Genomic DNA, 12,280 nt, shown 5'->3' with positions numbered 1-12,280 from the left:
CAGAAGAAAATCCTTAAGGATGTTTCAAAGGCAATAAGGCTCGTGCTCTCCGACAAAAGCCTGAAAATCTGTGGAAGGCAGTTTGAGTTAAAACCCTAACTGCTGACAGAAAGACATTTAGAAGTTAAAATTAAGAAGGCAACCTCTGCCTTAAGAGGCCTTAAGGCATTCTAGCAGAATGACTGTCATATATGAAAATAGGCAGGTGATTCAAACAATTAAACTGAGAAGCACAAAGGTGCCACAACACCGCTCACAATGGACTGGAAATAATTGAGCAAGGACAGTGAAGGAAGCTACAACAAGCTGCTGTGTACCTTTAAACCTCTTCTTACCTGTCTTCTGTTAGCCTCATTAGAATTGTCCCTCTAGTTGAAAACACAATGAAGGACATCCTCAGCTGAGGGCTGGAGTAGGAGAGAAAAAAAAAGTAAATCTTAGACCAGAGCTTACTATATGTGTAACACCAAACACACAGGACACTGATTGCTATCTAGATCATAATTCAACAGGATGAAAGACAGGACCGAGCAGCAAAAGGTGTTCTGCCCTGGGCCTTCCTAGTCAAGGCAAACCGCAAGGGTTCCTTCTAAAAGATATAAATGGCACTTGCATCATGACCTTAAGATTGCTAAAGCAAGAAAGGCTTAAGTGCATATGGTATCACCATGGAGACAAGGGAAGGCTAATTATGTTTATCATACCACTTTCCACCCACTGGCCTGGGGGATTTTTTCATCCAGTCTCAAGGCATTCAGTGCCTGAAAGCTGCAGCCTCAGGCCTCTCCCTGCAGACCCAGACTTCTGTCCCTCAGGCAGGAGCCAGCCATCTCAGAAACAAGAGGATTCCTTCCCCACAAAAATACGATTTGATCCATGGAAGTCAGGCAGGAAAAAAGGGAACAATTAGCTTATCTGCTCCTATTTCCTGCGTGACAGAAATTTGGGGAAAAGCAGCCAATGGGATGATCTGAGAAAAGCATTAGGAACTCCCTCTTCACCAGGTCCCCCGGCGGAAAGCAGCATGCGCTACTGACTGCGACTGAGAGCACGTCCCCTAGCCGCTGGCACACACACACACCTCTCCATTTGGTTATCTGCAAAGCAGCACTTCTTACCTTATAAACTTACGGGCCAAATGTTCCACAAAATGATATATTTCATTCCAATGGTGCAGGACACTTCCTGATCTAGGGAAACAATTATTAAAGGAGAGATTAGTTTAGCTGCTGTTCTTGTAGATTTCCCAGCCTAATGTTTTGTTACACATTGCTCAGCTAGTCATTTGTTTTTATTTTGTTTAACAATCACTGTCCATATTCTTCCTTTAAAGAGATATTAAACTGTAAATGACATTTCCTACTTTAGCTTTGAAAAGCAAGAATAATTTACACTCCATGCAAGTGTCTGAGGCTACACTTTGCAATAACATGTGGCAGTTACGCTAGACCTTAGGCACAGCCCTAAACAAATAAACCCTGTGTGAGTGAAGACCTGTCTCTCTGCACAGTATTTTAGATTAATTCCACCAACCCACTTGCCATACCATTATGCAGAGCTTTTAGCTCAAGTGTATTTTGAGAATAAAATGCAGTTGGAGGAGCAGATTATTAAACTTCTCTAGCATTTCCACTGTGCTAGAGACTGTGAAAAGTAAAACACCTCAGGTCCACTTCTCAACTGTTCTGGCTAATTCTTCCACACCTCAGTTAAAGGCAAAACAAAGTAATTTTGCTCCTCAGGAAAATAAGCCATGGACTATAATGGGATTGGATTATTCTTCCTTATGTTGTAAGAACCAGGAAAAAATTAGGTTAATCAGAATCTTTCAGCACTAAATGCCCCTTCTGGCATAAACACTTCTGTGAACACTGAAATATTAATATTGGAAAAAAATTCCTGCCTAGACTTGGAAAATAAATGTGTCATCACTTATTTAATTCATTGACTACAATTAAAAATATTTATAGGGGAAATAACCATTCCAGCTTTAACAGAAAATTCATTGATCTGCAGCCTGAGGAAGAAAAGATGAACATTTGAGAAGATGTTTTTTCACTTCACAGAAAGAAAAGGCATCTGACCCAACTCTGTTCTACCTTAGCTCTGAGAATGCAAATGAAGAGCCACGAATAGATTCACCCAAGTACTGCACACCTGGTACAGCCAACCCCAGCCTGGCTGCAAATAGCATTACTTCACTTCCTAGCAGCACAGCAAGCATGCAAACCACATTGTGCAGGTCATACAAATTCCCTTCCCTAGTCTTCCCACACCTGGCTCTCATTTACAGCCATTCAGTAAAAACCTTGGCCTTACCCACTTGCTCCGTGATACCTTACGCCATTCTTTCTCTGCATGACCCCAATATGCCCAAAGGCAACCTCAGATGACATGCAACGAGGGCTCTTGCACAGGTACAAGAGCATATGGTCCCTCTGGAAAAACAGTGAACGCTCTGGCCTTTGTTGCACAAAGGACCTGATACCAAACGTGCCTCTTTAAAGACAACCTTACAGGCCCCCCCCCTTTCGTCCATGATTGTAAGGGACAGATTGCAGAGGAGACTTGATCATAAGCAAATTCTAATAGTGCTAGATGACTTCTTGGCGCTCTCTCCTTTCATCAGACCAGGACTTGAAATCATTACTTGTTCTCCATGCATGTGTTCAGAGAGGACCAAAGAAACACCAATAACAAGAGTCTTGTAAACCACACAGACAGTGGGAAAACTGGTGTCTTATAACAGAAGGGTGAGGTACATCAGGACTCGCTCTCAAACAAGAAACTTAACCCCCGCTGCATCCAAACTGCAAACTGATAGAACAGAGACATACAAAGCTCAACCCCAGGTGCAAATTCCTCTCAGATGGAAAAACTCAGAGCTTGAATATGAGGCACTCCAGTCCCATCAATGCCAAATAGCCCAAATCATTTCCCAGAGCTGGCCAGGAAAATAAATATTTATTGTCTTTCTATGGTGAGGCATAAAAGAAACACTTGACTTTATAGCAATGGAGACATCAGTCGCCAGAAGACACATGAAGCCAAGGCTTTGTTAACCATAAAGCAATTACTACCTCCTTCAGTGAAATGTATGTTGCTTTAGCCTATATATCCACCTCTCAATAAAAGCGCACCTCATTAGAGCTTCACATGCCTTCTTGAACCATCTGGTAGCAGATATGGGAAGTTAGGACCCTTTCACAAGCATACCCTAACCAACCTTCTCCTAGCCATGACTACACTACTCTTCATGTTAAGGGAACACTTAGCTCTCAGCCTTTGCCAACACAGGAGCTCTAGCTAAGCCCCACTTACAACAGGACACTGCCCGAGAAGCTGCGTTAGTCTTTAAAAGTACGGTTATTTCCTCCCCTTCATTATAAGCCTCTGAACAAAAGTTGATCATCACTTAAAATTACTATTGCAGCAAGGCAGCTGGGAATGAGATCCAGCCACAGAGCACATAAGGTATGTAGGTCGTCATCTAAAACTCCTGTCATTTTCCATGCCTCCGAGAAGTCATGCATTTTTTGAAAACAGCATTTGCCAGAATAAAGGTTAAAAACCAATAGCTCAGTTCAATGATGTGCCAGTCAATAGCACATCCTGTTTAAGCGTTTGCCTTTGCAACTGTTGTTCCGCTGGTCTTAAATAGTTTGAGCAGTTTTTTCAGGTAAGCAGTTCTTTTTAATTCTTCACACAAGCATGGCTTCAGCTTCTGCTGTACCTCCTCCCCTTCATCATCCTCGCTCTGTTCTCCCACCAACAGTCCCATCTTCATGCCCTCTGGAACAAAACTCCAAGCATCTGAAGTTACAGCTCTTTTTCCATGAAACCTTCCCGCACATCTACTAACACACGAGAGGAACAACCTGAAGTTCGAGAGCAGCAGAATGTTAAATGTCTGTTTTAAGGAAACTTCTTGCCATTGCTACAATCATAAAAACCACCCCACTATCCCACAAAAGGAGGCCTGTTTCTGCTTTCAGTTCCAAAGGCACTGAATTGGGGCAATTGGAATTGTCTGCAATCCGTTTACTCTTCATCTCTACCAGAGCAAGCTATAAAAGGGTCCCAAAACAAGGCTCACACTTTTGCTGACCATACATCGTTCCTTCTAGCACAGCAAGTTTTCCATCTGTAGCTAGACAGCTTGCAGTCTACTTGCAGTTAATTTCTCCATCTACTCAAGCCCAGGTGTCAGTGGCTATAAATGCCCAGGTCCGCATTTAGAAAAAAGTACTCCTCTAATACATAAAATACATTTTCTGAAACACACTTCAGACTTCTTACAGTCTTCACTTGGCACAAAATGGACAAAACCAATAAAAGTAACCTCTTTGCAGTCAACAGAAGGTTTACAAAACCAGCATTAGCTTACAGTGTTCACCTCCACAGCTTTCGGCTGTGTTATTTGGAAGCCCTGCAGTAAAAGACACTTGTCACTTGTAAAGCCTCTCATAAGGGAGGCCAAGAACTCTTAATAGGACAAGTATTTCTAAAGCCTAACTGTAAGACAATAAAAGCCAAATTTAAAACCGTTACCTCTTCATATTCCCAAAGAGAAACAAGATGATCAGCGAGCCAACACTTTGCAGCTGAATGGTTGATGTTATAAACTTGCAATTTAAGAAAAGGCTCATCTTGAGGATGCCAAATTCTCTTGCTGGAGAAAAGCCCAATAAAGGGAAATTAAGACTAAGTAAACCATTATGCCTTTAACAAGAGAATGATACACTCTGCAGTCAACTGTGCTGGAATTTCGTACATCTAAACAAAATCCAAGGGTGAGAGAACCAGTCGTTCAGTGGTTCCAGACAGAGAGCCACACTCTGGCTAAACCCTGCCCTCCAGCAGCTGCTTTTCTCCTACTCACTGTGACAAGATGCACTGTAACCCAAAGCTGCGGGAACTCAAACCTCCTTACAGTTTGACTTTCTTGTACTTATAAGACTCCTTATTTCCATTTCTGCCACTGCACCTTCTCAGAATACCCATGGCTTTATTTAATTCGCAAACTAGAAGAAAACAGAATCAAGCCCACAAACTGTTATACAAAGACTTCACACCAGTTACGTGCACTGCAGCTGACAGGAGCACATAACAATACCTGATGCAGAGACTGAAGTTGATCTAAATTTTCCTTACATTTCCACAGTTTTGGACTAACTTCAAGAAGTCTCATAGCTGTCAGAGGTGGCATTGACCCAAGAAGTTTTGCAGCATCTTTTTATTGAGCTCTTTAACACAAACAAGCCAAGAAGTGTCCTTTGTCTTTCCAAATACTTCAGGAGCAATTTTGGAAACACTACATAACAAAGATGTCAGAGAGGTGATGCAATTCTTTGCGGAAACACTACTATCTTGTGCCACACTTCACACAAGACAGCTCACCAGAGTGTCAAACGTTTGAGATTACAGGGTTTACAGGGGTCCAGTTCACAGCAGGATAAGCTTCTAAGCCTAAACACAGTCCGAGAACATTCTTCTTTTCCTGATTGGCAGGGGATACATAAAAAAAACAAATAATAAGCAAGTAACTGTGGATTGAATTTACACCAAGCAGTAGATAAAGTGCAGAGTGCTGGAGCCACACGCTTAACCCTGGATGTAAGGCAGCTCCCACCCACCCCTTTTACCAGGAATAGTTAACCTTAGATTCATCACTGGCTAAAAACATGTACACAGGTCTTGACGGGCAAGGATTTCACGTACTATCTTAGCTCATTGCAATCACATGCCTACAGCAGGCTTAGGAGTGAATTACACTCCTTCAGGCAACAAGCAGAGACACAAGAACGTACAAATTCCTCCATGCTACCTTGCTAGCATCCCTCAGCCCTCATGCTAAAACAAAGAAAAGCTATGCCTCCATATACTTGCAACCCCCTGCCACCCAAACAAAACGCATACATTGCTCTGGATTCAGGCCTGCGATTCCAGAAAACCAATCAAGGAATCACTGACTAGGTCAATGAAGACCAGAGATCATTTTGCATCTATTTCCACAGACACTCCATTTTAGCATTACCTACTAAAGGCTTGCATTTCTTCAGATTAGAGCAGCTAGAATATTATTCAGCTCTGTAAGGGTGCTGTGGTTAGCTCTGTTGGAGGGCTCGCGTTTCCCAGGGGAAGAGTCACCACCACTGGAAGCAGTTCAGGTAGGTCAGTCTCCCTGCCTGGTGACTATGGCCCCTATATTCTTCTACACCTTGGTTGTAAATCTGGGCTTAGTCTTGCTTAAGTCATGGTAACTAAAGCTAGATTCAAAGAAACAACTATTTGCCTCTCTAGAGCAGGAGTTTCACTTCAATACAACTGGTTAAAAATAGATCAGCTGTCTGGCTGAATAACGAAGGGATCACAGGAAACAGCTTGGATTACTTGCTTCATTTTGCCAAGGATCTTTTAGAGCCAACTTTTCTTTCACACATGTACAGTTCCTTGCATGTTTTCTGCACATGGGTATAAAAAGCCTACTATTTGCACACAACAGGCAAGAGCATAGGAAATAACACCTTTGACATACAGGGGACACGGCAAAAGATTACTGAGAAGACTTACTCATTGTTATCCCTTCCTCCCTACCTGCAAATAAATTAATCTGGGAGTTGACTCTACCTAATGTTCCAACTGTGCGTGTGTGGGGTGTTTACGTACTACAGCACTAGATACCATGTCAGTTGGGGGCAGGTCATAGTCTTCATTAATTAGTCACAGGGATGATATTTTTAGAATAACTGGACAACATCAGCAAAAACCAATGTTTGCTTTATGTTTATCAACATCTCGCTGCTTCCTCATTTTTCCGTCTTAACAAAAGCCCTATATCTTATCTCGCATCCAGGCTGTAAATTCTTTGGCACCGTCTTCTGCCATATGTTTCGCTACCATTCAGTCTACAGGAGCCTCAATCCATGAAACCCCTCAGCACCACAGTAACACAAAAGGACAAGCCATCTGGGACCAGCTCTCTCAACAATTCTCCCAAGAGAAGCGGGCCTGACCTTCCACAACACTGGGCTCATCCTGGCATGACCTTCACTTTGAGATGCTCAGCACTCTGCCTGCCTAGATCCTGCATATAACCTAAATAGCAAATAGCATACAACTGTACTCTAAATAGCATACAGCTTGAGTTGTAGCCCTCTCCACTTTTTTTTTTTTGCAATCAAAGCACAAGAGAAATGGATTCATCCAGTCTTAATTCACATGAATACAATTCCTTCAGTGAACCTGCCATCAGGTAGCTCAGAATTTCAAGTTAGGTCTTTGTGTAACACCATTTTTGTCCTTGTAAGTTTGCAGCATATCAAGCGAGCTGGCAAATCTTAGTTTCCTCCAACGTTGGAGCACTGCACCAACAGCAGCGTGACAACTCCAGTTTTACTTGGCAAGGAGTTTGCCCAACTCGAACCGCAGCCCTCTGGGGTATCTTTGCATCACTTTTGGAACGCAAGTCTGCTAGCCTGAGGTCCAATGGTCACAGCATGAGAGGCCTTCTCTACTGCTACCTACGCGGTGTGAGAGCTCTCGGAAGCGATGAAAGACATGCAAGTGCACGCACAGAGATTAAGGATGCTGTTGTAACCTAGCAAGCATATCTGGTACCGCTCAAGCTTTTGTTCTGTTTGTGACACGTGCACCAAGGCTGTGTAGCATAACAGGATTATTTCTGAATGACCGAATACTGGATTTTCTTCTCCTTCATGACCATGAGAAATGGGAGAGTTGCTTCAGGTCCTCTAGGCATGCCATCTGCAGGGAATCACGTCTCCAGCTGTCTGCAGACAGTCGGAGGAAATCTGGTTTCCCTTCAACAGTTCACACAGCAAGTTTGCAGGATTCTTCCAAGGAGAAGATTGCAGGGAGCTGGAGCATCACCTCATGAGAACAGCCTGTAACTCATGCCCTTTCTCCAGTGGGTTACGTGTTCACTTTGATGGGCTTCTTGTGGCCAGAAGTATGCTTCAAGAGCCAGCGCTGTGACAAGGACCGCGTATAGTGTGGCAGCTGGAACGTGTCCTACGAGCAGCACACGTACAGGGTGCTAAATGGACTTAAGCAGTCACTAAATCCAACCAGGCACTGAGGCAAAAGGGTCAGCAGAGGGCTCTAGCACTGCTGACTTCCAGGGCTGTGTTTATTGTTTTTGTATTACTCCTTTGATCCCAGAAAGTAGGTTGCCTAATATTTTAATGGCTTTCTTCCACCATTGAAATTAACATTTCATGTTTCAGAATGTAAATCTCTTCTGCTTCAGTGTCCTTTATCACTTTTGATAACTTTTAAACATTTTTAGACCTATTTCAAAGAAAAGCAGTGAGCCCTGAGTCTATTATTATCATTTCATAGTTTGCCTGAAGGCCTCTATAAGCATCACTTCTCTCTGCCTTCAGGACTCCAGCAGCATTTGTGAAAACATTCTCTAAACAATTAGAAGGTAGAAAACCCAGGCTAAATTAGACAAGATTTTTTTAGAGCTTCATCTCAGCATCTGAGAAATGAAGGAAAGTTTAAAAGATAAAGGATACGGGATAACCTGCTCCACCACAGTAAATATCTCATCAGCCTCCTCAAAGGCTAAACGATGGGGTCCACGCCACACCACACACACTAGTACCTGAAACACCATAACTCTCCTCCAAATTCCACTGGAGACCAAGGACGATTTTACATCAGACCCTGTTCATTTCTGCACCAGAAAAATCCCAGAAATAGGAATCCTGTCACTGTCAAAGCAGGATTTTGTTGGATACCTCAATACATACACTGAGGTAAGCCTGCCTACTTTAAAGCTTGTGCCAAGCTTCATATTTCCACCCAAATTCATAATCCCTTGAGCAAGCCTAGAAAGTCATGCATTTCAGTAAGAGGACAGCACAGAACTTGAAATAAGTGGCTGTTAAAATTACATTTGCTCCGAGGTATAACACAGCACATCCATCAGATTTGATAAAACATTCAATTTTGCTTCAACTTTCAGAGAAATGCAGTTTGCAAGAGCTGTCTGCAGTACAATTCATGCTCTGGTTGTGTGGGTTTCTTTTGCTGTTGTTGTTTGGTTTTTTTTGTTGTTTGTTTGTTTTATTTGTTTTGTTTTTTTTTAATATGTAGCAATAAAAGCATTCCAACTAATAACTGAGCAGCCAAAGCACCAAAATGCATTAGACAAGTAGATCTTGTCACTGAATGAAGTAAAAAAAAAAAAAAAAAAATCTTTCCCCTGGAGCATTAGGACAACTGGCATACTAAAATATCCAGTGTCTCAGTCTTACATTTTACCCAGTCTTTTGTAATAAAGTGTTATGTAATTCCAAGTCATTTATACTAATGGAATGCGGGAGCTACTGCAAAACACTCAAGAGAATCAGTCAGAAAGCTTCATCCGCAAGCACTTTTGGCAACTTGCAAATACTTTCCTGTCTCTGAAATTTATGGTTAATAATGTCAGTACCATGGCTCTGGCATGCATATTCTCCAGTATTTCCAAACCTTTGGTTCAAAATAGCTGCTCTTAATCAAGAAAATTAGGAAAATCATTTTAGTTAGTACTTTTCTATACTTTAAGTTGTTGTATTGCTTCAAGATGAAGCTTTCCAAAGCTCAGCACATATCTATTTCACATCGCTCCATCTACAACCTGAAGGCCTGTGAAGAGACAAATGTACCAGTGCCAAGAGGACGACACTATCACAATCGGTGATGAAAAAGAGTGAGGTAGGAAGTTACCTTCAGTATAAACAGTTAAGCAGTCAAAATATGCATTTGATTAACAGGAAACAAAGAAAATGTGACTCAGCGTAGAGAAAAGAAAGCTCTCTTTAAATAAGGCACTCTAGCTGTTTTCCATCACAACGGCCAAAACCAGACCCTTTCAAAGGGAGCAGCCACCTCTCCCAGCCCTATCTTTACCTGCAAGTTGCTGCTCTAGAATGTCCAGAGCTAAGGAGCAAGCGGCAGGGAAGCAGACCTGCAGGCAGGCGAGCATTTCCTCCACGTTTTCAGCTATAGAATTAATACCTGCAATAACAACTCTCCAACCCCTGCTTTCCTGAGTGCCTCAGCCCTCACGATTCATAGGGAAATCAGAGGTGACCAGGCTGCTGCCCTTCTCCCAACCACTCTTTTAAGAAACTACAGGGTCAGGTACACAATAAAGTTTCTATATCAGCCACAGCAAAATTTATAACGATTTGATTTACAGAGCACAATGGGATTATATACTAGACCTACCAAAGAAGTCACCACAACAAAAACAAAGCCAGAATAGTACGGAGTTTCACGGGTCCCCGAGGGACACAGTGACTTCTACAAACCCAAAATCCAAAGAAAACCTCCTCAGTATCAGTACATGCTGTTCCAGTTCATGCCTAGAGAAAGATTTCTTAGAAAAAGAACAGAGTAGAACTGACTTACTTGTCTAGAATGAAATACAAATCAAATCCTCCGTAACAGGCAGGACCACCATTCTCTCTCTTTCCACCTTGTCCATCACAGGCTAGCATAAAAGTTGCTAGGAAGAGCCATTTGAAGCCAAATCTCAAGATGCTTTGCTTTGCAATGGCCATTATATCCAGAGAGGAGAAGAAAAAGAAATCTCTTCTTCCAAGGCTCCTTTATTTCACAGGTTTCTCCACAAAAGCCATTCAATGACCTTTAAATGTGTGTATGTATATACGTTTATATTCCTTAAAACTCCACTTGCAACAGCTGTCCTCAGGAATTGCAAGACTTTGCCCCTTGTTTCCCTTGCACTTCTGTTTCTTGGTTTCAGATTTCAAGATGCACAATACTGTATTTCACTTTTTTTTTTTTAAAGGGACTTGACCCTCAGTCTCCCTTGCAGCTCTCTGAAAGCAGCACCATTGTTTTGCAAGAGAAGGAGCAGCCTCCTAACAAATCTTGCTTTGTCACAGACTTTAGAAAATACAGGGAGGGTTTGAGTCGTTGTCCCCCCCGCCTTAATTATTATTGTTATTATTAAGGATGGTAAGTTTTATTTTTCCTTAGCAAAAAAAGCTCAGAGAATGCCACCTTGTGGCAAAAACTGAAGCTGACTGGAGCCTCTGGTTTTAAGCGTACCATTCGTGCACCGAGCATACTAAGCACATACCACAGCAGCTTTAGATAGGAACACAGAAGCCGTTTGCTTACAGCAGTCACACCGCAGAAACATCTTTGTTTCCCACATAGGCAACATCTGAGTTTAAAGACCTTTAAAAACTTAGAGTAGCTTTGCAAAACTTGAAGTGACGAGCCACACCAGGTTTCATCCCTCATATTTTCTCAGTCCTGAGAAATATCAAGCAACGTCTGTGCCTGTGAAACAGGCTTCCCCCTCTTACTATCTTTAGGAAACTCATTTCAGCCACTAGAGCCTAAACCCTCCCTCTTCCAGGAAAACTTGCTGGAAAACATAACTCCAGTTACACTTACATTTTCTGTCTCCTTCCACAAACAGCACCACAAGCTCTAAAACCTGAGCAGGACAGCTCAAAAGCAAGAGCATTACCCCAGTCAGAACAGCCCCCTGTACCAGCAAAAGCTCAGCTAGAGAGCCCAGGAGCAGGGGCTCCCAGCCTTCCCTCTCAAATCCCCTCAGGCTATAGCAGCACACCTGTTCTCCCAGGGCTAATTGCTGGTTAGCAAAGCAGCTTCAGGTGGCGCATCAAGGGTGGGGCGACCAGGTCAGGTTTCTGATAGGAGATGCAAGTGCACTTGAGTCAGGCTTTCAAGCTGTTCTTCATTGCTTAAAGAGTTAAATTTGTCTTTAAAAAATTCTTAGCAAAAGCAAACAATCTGAGGAAAGACCAGGAAACCCAGCAGGATAGGTTTCAAGGGAAAACAACAAACAGCATGATAACAGACTTCTGACAGAAGTGGAAACATCTGAATTACAAATCAGTCAGGCACCTTGCTGCATTGATGATTAAAACTGTGGGAGTGTCTCCCTCCCACACCTGGCGATGCTTAGCAAATACCGCCTCCTCTAATGGGGATGATAGATGGGCAAATGTCACCTCCTGGGTCCTGCTGCCAAATCCTGATCGGACCCGAAGGATGTGGAGATCCCGTGGAAGTCAAAGCTTCTCCAGGGCTAGACAGGAGCGGAATTGTAGATGGGTATTTTGGGCTTCCATACCTAAACTCAAGGGGAGCTGGGAGTGTGGGTGTGAGTCTTTCAATTTATCTCTTAGTCCGAAAGGGGAGTAGTAACGCAGATCAGTACCGCATAGGCAAAAGACCTACGTCGGGGTATCAGGCTTTC

At 42.7% G+C, this 12,280-nt stretch overlaps 1 protein-coding gene across 1 annotated transcript in view; it reads right to left on the bottom strand.

Moving 5' to 3' along the window:
* ANTXR1 (ANTXR cell adhesion molecule 1) overlaps positions 1-10,580 on the bottom strand; it is a gene marked incomplete at both ends in the record, with an annotated part of 106,093 nt that extends 95,513 nt beyond the window's left edge. Inside the window, 3 exons of the mRNA XM_082335434.1 lie at positions 336-407; positions 1,119-1,190; positions 10,429-10,580. Coding sequence (XP_082191560.1) covers positions 336-407; positions 1,119-1,190; positions 10,429-10,580 — 296 coding nt within the window. The remainder of the gene's footprint in view (positions 1-335; positions 408-1,118; positions 1,191-10,428) is intronic.
* Positions 10,581-12,280: the final 1,700 nt, after the last annotated feature.

Source organism: Platalea leucorodia (genome assembly GCF_965183815.1).
Source record: "Platalea leucorodia genome assembly, chromosome: Z".
Taxonomy (NCBI): Eukaryota; Metazoa; Chordata; class Aves; order Pelecaniformes; family Threskiornithidae; genus Platalea; species Platalea leucorodia.
This window is presented reverse-complemented; position numbering and strand designations above follow the sequence as displayed.